This window comes from Poecilia latipinna, unplaced genomic scaffold, assembly GCF_001443285.1.
Source record: "Poecilia latipinna isolate Pla-1442-1.1 unplaced genomic scaffold, P_latipinna-1.0 Scaffold37, whole genome shotgun sequence".
In the NCBI taxonomy this organism is placed as follows: Eukaryota; Metazoa; Chordata; class Actinopteri; order Cyprinodontiformes; family Poeciliidae; genus Poecilia; species Poecilia latipinna.
In genome coordinates this window covers 227,784-241,043 of record NW_015112653.1, presented here as the reverse complement: position 1 = coordinate 241,043, position 13,260 = coordinate 227,784, and the positions used below count along the sequence as shown (strand labels likewise).

Here is a 13,260-nt window from a genome sequence, read left to right as displayed (position 1 = left end):
TTTTCACATACTGCTCATAACGCTGGAATGAAAGGAGCATTTTAAGTGATTAGAGAGCTCAGAAGTCATTTTGAATTCACATTCCTCTTAACGTACACACAAACATACATATATACATATCCATATATTATTATTCATGCATGCAAGCCTTAAGCTGTGACGGGATACATGTTGACGGGTGCCAAGTCAACACTGCATCCAAAACAGTGATTTAAGGAGTGTGATGCATGATACAGGAAAGGTACAAGGTGAAGCCTGACGTAATGGTTGGAAGCGAGTCAAGCCTGAGGGGCAAATAATAGTGCGAACAGTCTCACTCCAGGTTGCTCACGCCAAAGCAGATGTTCAGCTGACGACAGCATTACAAAAGACAGTGCCCCGCGTTATTCAGAGGCTCCCTGCGTTATCGGGTTGGCATGTCGGAGGCTGTCGAGCTGCAGACAGGAGGCCCCGGCTTGGTATTTGTTTTGAACGCCATACTTATTTATTGAAGAACTATAGACAGGATCAAAAAGTATTTTCACGGTTCCACTGGACTTTTGTTAACACAGTAAGGTGTTAACAGGTGGAGGCTCCTTGTGAGCTTTGATGTTGCTGCTTTGCTCTGAGGCTTGATCCTGCATTCTGGACTTCAAAACAGACTGCGCTTCATCGCTGGCACGGGCTTGAAGAGGCAGACACAGACTGCACAGACATGCCTGGAGGACCACATGGAAAAATTCAGCTAGCACACGTCAACATCACAGGGAGAACATCTTACTCCTGTCGTGTAGAACTGATCCACAAAACAAAACTGAATTAGTTTAGAGAGGTGGATATTATAATAAAATGGATCTGTTTTATTTATTTAGTTATACTACAACACTAGCAGTGTAGCAAAAAAAAAAAAAAAAAAAAACCCTAAAAAAACAAATGTTAGATGTGAACTGTTGTGGTAACCCAATGTGAGTCAAAATGAATCTGTGAATATTTCCAATATCTTCCTCTGCGCTTGTAGTACAATAAAGAGCTTTAAATGGCTCCTCTTTAAAAAAAAATGCCTGCAAGTCACATTTTCTTCTTCATAGCACGTCAGTTTGATTCACAGACTATCTGGTAGATTGCCAAGTGACGTTTTTTTTTTTTTTTTTTTTTCCCTTTAAATTTTTTTCCAGGTCATTTTCACTTATTACCCCCTGAGGTGTGCAGTCTAGCAGCAGTCTTTGCAGACATGACTCCATTACGATGCCCCACACACACACACACGCACACACACAGACACACTCACAGCTCATTCAACAGACACCTGCAATGTTCTTAACATATAGAAGTCTTGTCTGAACCGTGGCAACACTCACCTTGAAACATCTCTTGAATCTTTTGCTGACGATGTACAGCGCAATAGGGTTGATGCAGGAGTTCAGCGAAGCCATGTTAATGCCGAAATAGTCAAGGATGAGGAAGGCGCTGGAACGGAATGCATACTTTAGGAAAATGACCTGCAGTACCTTGCATGAGAATTTCATTTCATATCCCTTAAAACTGCTCTGTAGGTTTTCATGCTATAGTCACAAACTAAACAGTATTTATTGAGATTGCTTGGAATAAACAACATAAATTACAGAGTAGACATGAAAGAAAAAAAAAATAGGTTGTTTTAAATGTGAAAAGATTTCAGCGAATCAAAACACTTTCCTCTTATATTTGAACTGTAGATATTTACAGCTCTTTCAGAGTTATCATGGGTTTCCTGGTTCTTCTTTGGATAAGTACAGTTTTTGCTTGGTCTGTCAGTTTAGCCATGTTTTGGTAGGTTTGCCATACCTTTTACTTCATCGAATAATGGATTGAACATTACTCTAAGAAAAGTTTGGACCTCGAGATGTCATCTTATGACCTATTCCTGACTAAACTTCATTGGAGCCTTATTACAGTTTTGTTCCAACTTGTTTGCTGTGATCCTTGGTCTTCATGATACTGTTTCTTTCAGTATCTCAAAATAGGTGTATTTACACTGAGTTCAAATTAAACAGGCTGTGTGACTTCTGATCGTCTTAGATTTTAAGGGGTATCAGTCTAAAGAGGGCTTAATACTAATGTATGCCACATTTTTCAGATTTTTACTTGTTAAAAATACAACTATGAATTATTTACTTTCAACAATTTTGTACTAGATTATGTTGGACTATGAAATAGTGTGTATTCAAGTTTGAAGGCGTTACTGCGAATGGCTTTGAAAATATTCTTGCAAAGCCCTTCTAAAATAATCTGGTCTCAGTTATGTAGTGGGTTTATATTAGATTTGAGTAAAGTGTGATACATGTGTGGTTCAAAGATGACATGGTAAAACATGGTGGTGGTAACATCGTGCTATGGGTATGATTTAAATCTGTAGCTAAGACTGAGCACAGAACATTGGGCAAAACATTCAGTCTAAATATCTAAAGCAGTGAGACACAGCTCTAAAGGTAACATTGCATTGCCTATGAATGTTTGCCACACCCTTTAGATCTGTAACATTTTGAAAACAAATGATCATTTTCCTTCCACTTCCAATTTAGGCATGACTTAGTGTTGTTCTGTCATATAAATGTATATATTTCATTATTTTCACCTTTAATTCTGTGGTTGTGTGACAAAATGCGACACATTTTATAGGTTATGAATAATTTTGTGAGTGACTCCATTATAGTTTAAGTTTCGAAAAAAGTAATGACAATGCTCACCTAAGTAGCTGGCACCTGTTTGGATCCCTTTCATCATAAATGGTCCATTTCAGGATTCTGCTGAGGTACAGGGGTAACCAGCACAGCGCAAACACGGTAACCAGGCAGAAGACAGTTTTGGCGACTTCTCGTCTCTTTGAAAGGAGAGATTTAACACACATTCAAATTAAAATGGATGCTGCTATAGGTTACACAATGAGATTGAAACTAGAGGATAATTTTATAACCTGTTTAATGTGGTCACTTAATGTATTCTCTGTGTTTCTCAGCATCTTTCTGGTCATCAGCGTGTAGAAAACTGCCGTCCAGGTTAGTGGCATGCAAAAGTAAAAGCCAAAGAGCCACCAGTCCTTTATAGATTTATAAAACTGTAAATTAAACAAGACACATGGCAGAAAAACCGTCATTGTCCATGGCAACGGGACAGCACCAACAGTACAATACTGATGTGCGTATTTATAGGTCAACGAGGACATCAATAAAAGCATACTTGACATTTCAAGGCTTGCATTTGACAAAATTTGAAATCTTCTGTTTACTTTGTGCTGCTGAACAGCACGACATTACCTGCATGAACTGTGTGGTTTGGATGGGGTGAAGCAGACATATCCTCAGATGCTTCTCTTTATAGTCCATTGTTATCATATCAAAGCCGACAATTTCAGGGACAGCCAGCAGGATGGAAAAAACCCATATCAGGATTATTTCAATCGTTGTCCGCACAGAAACCCAGATGCCTTTGATTTGATTCCAGGATACAACAGCGCGGTATCTGCAAAATCAATGAGAAAATGTCATGGCTTGGGGAACTTTTTTTTGTCTGCGGGAATGAACAAATTTTTTTTTTTTTTTTCCATTTTTTTCTAGCTGAAGAGCATTTCAAGGACTACAGCTGAACAAAATGTGTCTGCTTGATGAAATGCAGATTGTAGCCTCAAAACACTCTTCTCACGGAGGCGACAAAACAGCGCAGCTTATCTCCCTACCTGTCAACACTCAAGGCACATAAGCTCAACGCAGTAATCCCAACAGAAGTTTTTTGGATGAAGGGGACAAGTTTGCATATTATTAAACCGAATGGCCAATCCTCTGCCAGGAGCTGCAACAAAGACGAGGACAATTCGGTTAAGAGAAAGAAGAAGGACATCAGGATCGAAGTCTTCAAACAGAACAGAATGCAGAAAAGCAGCAAAGGGTGCAATGTGTTTTTCTCAATGCTATTACACAGCATACGGCAAATAACTCACCCTGTATGAGTTGATTGGAATATCTATCACAATGTGGATCAGATCCCCTACAGCGAGGCTCGCAATGATAATGTTAGGTCCACTTCTCATGGTTTTGTTTGCATATATGACTTTCAACAGAGCAGAATTCCCCACTATTCCAATGACAAACACCACCACAGAGACCATAATGTTGACATATTTGAAGGCGCTTCTGATTCCAGCAGACTCTAAGCACATGGGGGGCTGTGCTCTTTTTCCTCCCGTTGCTTGGGTTGGAAGAACCGAGATGTTGGATTGCTGTTTTTCCAGTGCCGAAAGACCGGGGGAAGCTGTTTCATACGCCGCGATTACAGAGAGTGGGTCTGAATGCTGATCACTGGCCTGTAATGCTACAAATATATTTCCAAAACACAGAAGGAGAGTCACGGTCCTCATTGTTTCTGATTTCCTTAATAAAATCCTGAAGGGGTTTTTGCTAAATCTGGGCTAAAAGAAAAAAGAGAGAGAGAGAGAGAAAGAAATGCAATAATTAGCATATATTGCCTTTAGATTTGCAGCAAAGCCATTGAGGTAATGGAAAAGGATTAATTTAATTTCCTGATCAAAAGGCAGAAAGAAATGATCAAACGAAGCTGAAATAGTGTGATACAGTGAATTATTTCAGCCTACCTTCAGTTGTACACACTCTGTGTGAAGCAAGTCGCTGTAAAACCTTAAGAAAAAATAGACTTTATATTTAACACAAAAGACGACGCTCTGTTGCCGTGCCTGTTACGAACGTTCATATCCAACTGAGAGAAATCAGGGTTTTATAGACTAAAGTATTGTTGTCAGCATTACTCATCTATCTGTCAGTAGTGACTGTAATTACTCCCCTTGATGCATCATTCTGAATGAAAGGGTGGTGGTGAAGTGTACTGTCTGTTATCCAGGAGTGAGATCATTTCAGTCTTCAGTGGGTATAAAATTGTACAGTTTCTCCATCTTTCTTTTTTTTTTTTTTTTTTTTTTTTGGAGAACATGGTGTCCAATACTCGCTGAAATAAAGTTCTTTAATTTTCTCAAAGTGCTCCAAAATGTGTATTTCAACCTTGCGAGAAATCTGTCCTCAAGCTACAAAGCATTCCACACACTCTTTCAAGTCGCTGTAGATTAAAGTAACGAACAGAAGGGGGGAAATAATCTTTTGAAACTATGTGACATTTTTGATGATCTTGATGCACAGATACTGCCAGGCAACGGCGCTTGAACAAAAACAAATAGGATAGGGGATCGGAACTGTACCGTGTTCAGTCAGCTTTCTCTGGAGACTGCTTCGTTTGACATATCACGTTTTGAAAACATGAGTCTGTCTCCGTCCCAGGAAGAAGCTGCCTCTTCCTCTCCTGAGAGTCCCAGAGAAGGTGACTTCTCCTCTCGACAGCTTTATGACAACTCGGAGAGCCTGGAGGAGCATGAGACATGTGACGACAAGAGAGGCCCCATTGTTAATAACGTAGCCGACAACTACTCCAGCTCCCCTTCCGAAGCTCAGATCTGTGCTTCGCCGGTGACAAATGACCTTGAGAATGTACGTGCTGGCATTTCTTCTGAGGAGCAGATTGAAGAAAGTGAGTTGGAAATGGGGGGGGGGGAAATATGACAAATATATGGAGTCAGACTGTCTTTATGCTCTACATGAATCTAATTTTCTGTTTCTTTGGCGGGTAGGGCACTCAAGAGAACCAGAAGATTCAAGTACAGCGTCGCTAGAAGAGAAACTGTAAGAAAGTAGTAATGTAGAAATATTTATTTTCTTTTTTTCTCTTTTGCTCATTGATTGCTATATGTATTGTTTACTGTCGTTGTCTTCCTATATCTGTTTTTAAACACCATTAGATTTACTTTTTTAACCTGTTTAAAACCGCTCTTTTTTTAAAAATCCTTAAAAGTTATAAAGTCTAAGAAACACTCAGAGTGAAATGCATTCAAATTGTCTTGTATATTGCAAAAAGGGCTTTAGATACCTGTTCTGCAATTACACATGATCCCAATTCTTCACATCTAAAATCAAAAACCTGAGCTCATTATTATGAAGAATTGTCACAAAAATACCAATGGAGACATGTAAAAAAGAACCCTGCTCAGCCATTTTAACGAGTTTGATTGCTGGAATGCTAATAATGATTATTTCCACATGTTTTAAGAAGGATCTGAATCACTAAAAAGTATCTTAAAATTGATACTTTAATTCACATAGTTTTCTTAATTGTTCAAGAGATGACCGTCTCATTTGCCATAAAAGATCAAACTTATTGGTGGAATTTAGATCGTTTTAAATCTCCAAGTTAGAAATCACTTCTAGCTGAACTATAGATGAGTTGCCATGGAATTAAATTGTTAATTGTACAGCTGCAAAAACTAGCAGTTGTACTAATACAAATTTGTAACAAATTTTATGCATAAATTTACTAATTGAATATATGGTACAGTGCAAAAGGAAATGTGCAGCCCGTCAGTAAAAATAGACCATAAGTTGAAGATGTGTTCTGGAACTAAACTTTCAAACTTTTTAGTAAGTGTGTTAAGGACACATTGAAAATACATTTTCAGGACGAATAAATTATTTTAGCAAATGGAAATTTGTAAAAATAATAATAATAATTCAAGATTCAGTGTATGTGCATTCACCTATTCACATATTTTTTCTTTGGAATGTGACACCAAATTATTTATGATTTTGTTTTCATTCAGCATATCTAAAATCGTTTATGAATATGATCTAAAATGTTCGAAAGAAAATGAAGTCTTGGAACTGCGGGCATAATACGTCTGGGCAATGCTACGTGGCATGCTATTGGCTAACCAATCCAGGAGCGTCGTTTGTTTTTCTTTGGTGGTGATTGGCTGTAGCCCACAGAGAGGAGAGTTCAGGGTCTGCGTCCTTCGAAGGACCCGTCGAAGACCGACGAGAATAAACGACGACCGGAAGAGAAAATGTGAATTCAGACAGGTCTAGCCTTCAGCTAGCTGTCTAGCTTCCCCCGCAGCGTAACTCATGTTGCCTAGCAACCGTAACAGAGTGAAGCTCAGAGAGCGGCAAAGGAAAAAAAAAAAAAAAAAAAAGGAGCCGTAGTTTGTTTTTCAGCTATATACTCCAGAAATCTGTATTATTCTTCACCTTTTGTAGTAAAGGCTGTTCTATAGTAAAAAATATAAAAAGTAAAATAAAAAATAAAAGTCTGCTAGTTTGATTCTAAAACTTCCAAACATGTGTAGCACATTTCTACAAGCAATGAATAAAGTAAGTTATTAATTTTCAAATATAGCCTTCGGATTTCAGATAAGACATTACATTTAAATAAAACTATTATGTTTTAAGGCCTAGTTTTAATCAATAAAATTCATTTTCTCAGGAATAGATTAAATACTTTAGTAACATTTAGTGTTTTACAACTAGAATTAGACTGAATAATATTAGTGTAATATCCACTCATTGGGGAAAGCTGGCGGTAGTTTTTGAAACGATGTGCCGGGAGTCGGGCGTTCTCTCCCGGTAAACCGAACCTAGAGCGCCCAGTCAGCTGACAGCTGGCAGTTGAATGTAGCATTAAATACAGGATTAAATGAGTGATGTGTCTGGTACAATGAATATACGTTTTTTTTGTTTTGTTTTGTTTTTTGTAAATTTTCAAAGATATAGTTATGGTAGTTTTTAAAGATAGTATTTTTTTAACTTCTGTTTTGCTTTGCATTCTGCTGTACTGTATTTTCTCTTGTTCATTTCTTGCATATTGGCTTTGTCTTCATTTTTTTTTTATTTGCCCACACCTGTGTTCCAAGTTGTGAATAGTCCTTTACCAGCGTTTTAGTCATCCCCCATACTCTACCTGAACTATAAGCCTTTCTTTGTTCCCTGGTAGTCATTTCCTGCTTGTTCAAACAGGCTTTTTAGGATTTTATTTTTTATTGGGTATGTGTATTTACCAATGGTGCAACAGGTCATACGTGCCTCCTTTGGCAACTAATGTTTTAACACTTTATTTCTCTAACTTTACATGTAAAGGAGGTTGATTGAGTCCAATGAATAATATTGACCTGCACATTGGTTAGATCAAAGATTCTAATATTTTATTTTGAAGAGAAATGTCCAAACAAGGATCAGAATCTCAGTCAATCTATAGTGTTATATAGAGGTTTAGGTTTTCAAGTAAAAATATTCAGAAAGTAGGATAGAACAAAATTACCATATATTGGTAAAAAAAATAAAATAAAATAAAATAAATGCAGATACAATTTTGTAAACGTTTGATTTGACCTCAAAATGTTTCTTACCTATTTACTAAACCATTGGAACTTTGCTGAGATCAACTATTGTAGCTAAGAGTTTAATACACAAATACTCTATTCTTACATTATAGTGTTTATATAAAAACTAATAATATCTCATATTTTTATTGTCCTTATTTCTGTCCCAATATTTCACACATTGGCCTCTGATACTTCAGATACTTTCATCACATTCATCAATGTGATGAAAGTAACGCATATCTACTTAATTTAAGTGTATTTTATTTCAGAAAATTTTGCAACATGTCCTATTTTCATCTATTGAGGTTCTGATTCCCCAAAGGGGACTTTTGAAAATATCCTCCTATAATGTCAATGTGAACTAACAAATTTCTTTACATATGAAAATAAAAAAATAACTAGTTTTTAAATGAGTACAACACTCCCTTTTCCAGGCCTTATAAGATTACACATGAAGGCTACAAAATGTTTTGCAGCAATTGCCTTTTTTTTTCATATCCAAGTCTGAGATAAACAGATCAAACTGCAAAAGTGCAAATAGAGAAGGAACCCATGTCTAAAATAATACAATATGTCCATGAACTCCAATAAATAAAGAAAACTGATATCCTTTCTGTCTATGCACTTTCATTGACCATGTTTCTGCTCCTGGGTCAAACCAAAATAACTTTAACTGACCTCCTTTTGGTGCATATGGTTTATTGACGTTTCAGAAAGGAGAAAAAAAAAATATTACAGGAAACTAAGCAGACTGAGCACATTATATCACTGGTGGTTTGTCAAAGTTGGCTAGAAAAATTTTCCAGAAGGGTATGGACTCATGCATAATCAGCTGAAAATGTCACGTGGACAACATGAAAGAGTTTGGCGTGAAAAGACAAAAACTGCAACACTTTGAAATCTCCTAGGCCAATATAGTAATAACAAAAATGACATGTAGTTTAGCTTTGTCTCAGTTTTAACCAGTAACAATTCTATGTGACCAGACTTAAATCAACGTAGAAAATAGATTGAGTTCGATCAAATACATTCAAGATGTTTATTTTTTCTGAGGTAGACAGAACACGTCATTAGTGACCGCTGCAGCTGATCTGTATCAGCAGAAGGTGTACTTTGCATGCTGACATGTTGCTTCAGAAGTATTTCAGACAGTTGAATGAAACTGTAGCTGAATCTTATCCCTCTGTTCTTCCAAGCAGCCCAGACTCACCGCATTTCATGGAGGTCTGCTCACTGGATGGAAGATTTATTACGCTGGTGAGCACTGAAACGCAGACAGATTGGGAGAAGGTGGAGCAGTGCTTCTCTTGCAGCTGTCAAGGTAAGCTGTGTCATCAGTTTTGGTGAGAATGGGTCACCTGTTCCTACCCCCATTTTTGCCTCCCATGACTTATAGACATCTGTCAGATTCCTAATTATTTCTCCGTGGTGCAGTTCAAAAGAAAGCGGAGACTCTCCAGATGTGGCAAGATGAAATGTACAGGGACGCTGTTGTGGTGTATTTGGAGGTAGGCTGCTCAAATCAAAAGAAATCTGGGTTATGTAAACAAGTCAAGCAAAAGCACATGCTTTTGTTCACATAAACATGCATGAATAAATAAGATCTCTATGCAATCCTCTGTATTTTGAGATCAATCGGTAAATTTTTTCTGTATTTACGCAGTTTTTAGTTCACTATGATCAAAATTACTCTCTTCCTAACAACAGTCTCCATTTTTATCTTCCGCTTGAGTTACTGATGTAGATCGGTGATGTCCAAAGTGCAGCCCATGGACCATTTGCAGACCTTGGAATGAATTTTTGTGGCCAGCGATTGCGATTCAACAGTGATACAAATTTGCCCCACTTGTAAAAGCTGTTGATGCAGATGGACATTTAGTTTCAATTTTCAGGGCAAGATTTTCTCTGAAATTAGAAAATGAGATACACAATGTATGCATTGTACATCTTTTAATTACCAAATTGTTGTCATTTATGTTTAATTTGATAATTAGCAGAACCACACTCAAAGCAGGCTTCAGCACAGTTGTCTATTAAACCTATGCATCAAGCAAAACACATAAACCCAGAAAATATGTTGGAAATGTGTTTTAGTAATGCAAATGGCAAATATATTGTTTTTTTGTTTTGTTTTTGGCTCCACAATGACCTACAAATAACCTTTTATATTAACATCAGACTGATTAGTTCATTGGATTTAAATATTAAATATCGAATGGGTAAAAATAAAGGTAATTGAAAATAAAAAAAAAAAGTGATTTTGCAATTTCAGTTATTAAAAATTCTTGCAGCCTTGTGGCCTTGATTACTGTCAAGTTGTTGATCGTGGCCCATGTTGCACAACGTTTGGACATCACTGATTCAAATTATTTGTCATTTTTGATCAGCAATCAATGTGCGATTTTTTTGCTGAAGTTTTTTGTTTCACATTAGGATGCAGGAGAGGGGGAGTATGATGGTCTTCATCTGGGACTCCCTCGTGTCATAGCATGCAGGCGAGAGCCAAAGTTCGCTCCTCGTGTTTTCCAGGTGGTGCCAAGCAAATTTAGTGCTTAGAAAAAGCAGCTGCAGTCTCTTTTGTTGTTGTTGTTTTCCCTCAGTGATAGTGTGGAGGCTATAATATCTGAGGTGAAAGGTAATTGTGAATCTGTTCTTCTAGCTGGAGCTTCCAGGAATTAAGATTAGGAGGAAGAAAATTCTTCGTAAAAAAACTTCTAGCAAACCTCTGTGTGAGTTCTGTCAGCAGAATCTGCGTTTTCAGCGTTTACAGTCCATTTCAATCATCAAATCACAGAAAGAGGAGGTCCTCTTAGACAGAGTGAGTGTGCCTTGTTTTACTTTACATCAATTCATTAGAAGTGATTACACCGCAGATAACCTTTACAAAATGGCAGGATCGCCTCATTTGTTGTTTGACAAGGTTCACTGGTGAGTAGCACCAGCAGTGGAAAAAATGAGGAAAAATAAAAAAAAAAAATAAAAAAAAAAAAACTGTTGAAATTGTTTTATCCAGGACATCTATTATGAGGAAGCTAAAGAATTTGAAGAAATCTTGCAAAAGGAAAAGGAGAGACTGGAACGGAAATACACTGGTATATCGTTTGAGGTGGATGAATGTATGTCTATGAACAGACAGGAGTGGGAGACTGAAGAAGAAGAACATAGAGGATTGTGAGTGGTACAGCACTCTCTTTATACTGCAATTCAATGGACGGTACTGTTTGCAGAGCGTACAGAACCTTTTAAAAAATTATTAATCCTCACTTTTTTTTTTTAATTCAGATTTTACCATGTTACAATCATAAACTTGAATGCATTTTTGGGAGAGTTGATGTGATAAGCCAACACAAAGTTATGATACATAGATTTCAATTTTTTTTCAAGAGGGTGGGTGGCCTTTGCGGTGGGTATTCTGTGAAATCAACTTTTTCTGAGCTATACGTCACAATATATAATTCCCCATGGCAGGGCGTTCATAAACACTTGCAGATGCAAACCCCCTTCCTCACTCACTTCTGCCAGACTGGTGGAAGCAGCAGCAAGCAAACACCTGGTGGAAATGAGTATCTGCTGAGCTTCTCATGCAAACTGCTTCTCAGTCCCAAGCTCTTAAGAGCAGTTACAAACGGCATGATGGAGGGGCGTTGAGCTGAAGGGAGAGAGCAGGAGCTTCTTAAAGAGAACAGGGGACAATTTCAAAGCAGTCAAATCGCAAAACGAAGTTATCACACATAACTTTCTTTCAAGTTACATGTGATAGGTTGCATCTCATAAACGCAGAGAAAACATCTAAACTTTTGGCTTTAATACTGCACCATAGAGATCCACAACTAATACTATTAATTTCCTCCACAAATTCAGCCTTTCCAAAAGAATGGCAAAAAAAAAAAAGCCATTTTGTTGGTTTAGCAAGAAAGACTTGCATTTTTCCACATCAGACCAATATTAGATGGTGACTGGATTTTGCTGTTGTCAGAGTTGATAGATGGAGCTGAGCTGCCAGAGACTCAAAAACTTGAGACAGGCACCAGAGATTACATTTCCAACAGGACAGTGATTTTTAGACTTATAGAATTGAATGAGAATAGTTTTGATCAAAACACAATTATGTGTTTGAATGGGCCAAAGTCTAGACTTGAATCTAGTAAAGGATCTGTAGCAGAGTTTGCCAATCCAATTACAGTGAGATTAACCTTTTTTTGCAAAGAACAGGCAAAAGTTTCAAAGCTGGTGCAAATACACCCCCAAAAGACTGGCAGCTGTAAAGTTAGCAAAAAGCGATTCAACAAAATATTAACTGAGAGGATGTTGAAAAAAATGCACACTGACCTTCTCAGATTTGTGTTTTTAAAAGGCAAAACTGTGCATCCTATTCCTTTGTTTCCACTATTATGCATTACTATGTGTTGATCTACCACAAAACATTAAAAAGGCCGTCAAGTGATGGTAAATCTTCTACCACCGCCATGCAGTGGTTGCTGTTATTTTTTACAGTATGCAGTAGTCGCTTATATTGCACTGTTACATCTGTTGTGTAAACCATCTGGATTTTCTAATGTAGGATGAAACGTTTGCATCACCAGAGAAAAAGACGATTTGAGACTCCAGGTATACAAGTAAACTTCTTTAGAAAAAGAAGCCAACAAGATTCTGTGAAGCACGTTGCATACTAAACCTCTTACTAAAGAAATACAATGAATGGATGTTCCCCTTTTGCTGCTCAGGCACGTTTCCATTGTCAAAGGATGTAAGATACGACCTTCTTAGTTCTCCAGAGAAAACGCATGGATCTAGCATTATTGTGTCAAGGTCGCAAGAAGAGCTAACTGATGAACCAAGGGTATGTATGTTGTATGTGTGCTACAGCTCTAGTCTTTCCAAAACCGTAATTGGTAACATTTTATTTGAAGGGGTGTGCATAAGACTGACCCTTCATACACATGACATAACACCTGTCATGAACATGAAGGAGTCTTTATGAATGTTTATGACTGTTGTCATGAAGTGTCATTCGGTAAATAATTACACTTTTAATG

The 13,260-nt window shown here is 37.4% G+C and overlaps 2 protein-coding genes and 1 long non-coding RNA gene across 4 annotated transcripts in view; 2 read left to right on the top strand and 1 right to left on the bottom strand.

Moving 5' to 3' along the window:
- Positions 1 to 461: 461 nt before the first annotated feature.
- Positions 462 to 5,134, bottom strand: ednrbb (endothelin receptor type Bb). Of its 2 annotated transcripts, none has more exons than XM_015044684.1 (8): positions 4,604 to 5,134; positions 3,953 to 4,420; positions 3,692 to 3,804; positions 3,273 to 3,477; positions 2,933 to 3,073; positions 2,706 to 2,839; positions 1,338 to 1,446; positions 462 to 698 (listed from the first exon to the last, which is right to left on the bottom strand). In XM_015044684.1, the coding sequence occupies exons 2-8, from the start codon at positions 4,367 to 4,369 to the stop codon at positions 543 to 545; spliced, it is 1,275 nt and encodes a 424-aa protein (XP_014900170.1). In that variant the 5' UTR covers positions 4,370 to 4,420; positions 4,604 to 5,134; the 3' UTR covers positions 462 to 542. The 2 variants fall into 2 exon arrangements, with proteins under 2 accessions (XP_014900170.1, XP_014900178.1); XM_015044692.1 differs by having other exon boundaries at positions 4,676 to 5,134.
- A 56-nt stretch (positions 5,135 to 5,190) lies between these two features.
- LOC106954640 (uncharacterized) lies at positions 5,191 to 12,897 on the top strand. Its single transcript, XM_015044318.1, has 8 exons — positions 5,191 to 5,544; positions 5,645 to 5,696; positions 9,424 to 9,545; positions 9,659 to 9,732; positions 10,658 to 10,753; positions 10,884 to 11,042; positions 11,238 to 11,395; positions 12,786 to 12,897. Exons 1-8 carry the CDS (start codon positions 5,277 to 5,279, stop codon positions 12,895 to 12,897), a joined length of 1,041 nt encoding a protein of 346 aa, XP_014899804.1. The 5' UTR covers positions 5,191 to 5,276.
- A 60-nt stretch (positions 12,898 to 12,957) lies between these two features.
- LOC106954658 (uncharacterized) overlaps positions 12,958 to 13,260 on the top strand; it is a 5,786-nt gene continuing 5,483 nt past the window's right edge. Inside the window, exon 1 of the long non-coding RNA XR_001426402.1 lies at positions 12,958 to 13,064. This is a non-coding gene — a long non-coding RNA (uncharacterized LOC106954658). The remainder of the gene's footprint in view (positions 13,065 to 13,260) is intronic.

Bases quoted from the DNA above. Each gene is read 5' to 3' on its own strand.
- ednrbb (XM_015044684.1), bottom strand. From the start codon at position 4,369: ATGAGGACCGTGACTCTCCTTCTGTGTTTTGGAAATATATTTGTAGCA. The intron at 3,805-3,952 runs GTGAGTTATTTG...TCTTTGTTGCAG, and splicing joins TTCCAATCAACTCATACAGG to CTCCTGGCAGAGGATTGGCC. The intron at 3,074-3,272 runs GTAATGTCGTGC...TTTAATTTACAG, and splicing joins AAACCACACAGTTCATGCAG to TTTTATAAATCTATAAAGGA.
- LOC106954640 (XM_015044318.1), top strand. From the start codon at position 5,277: ATGAGTCTGTCTCCGTCCCAGGAAGAAGCTGCCTCTTCCTCTCCTGAG. The intron at 9,733-10,657 runs GTAGGCTGCTCA...GTTTCACATTAG, and splicing joins CTGTTGTGGTGTATTTGGAG to GATGCAGGAGAGGGGGAGTA. The intron at 11,396-12,785 runs GTGAGTGGTACA...TTTCTAATGTAG, and splicing joins GAAGAAGAACATAGAGGATT to GATGAAACGTTTGCATCACC.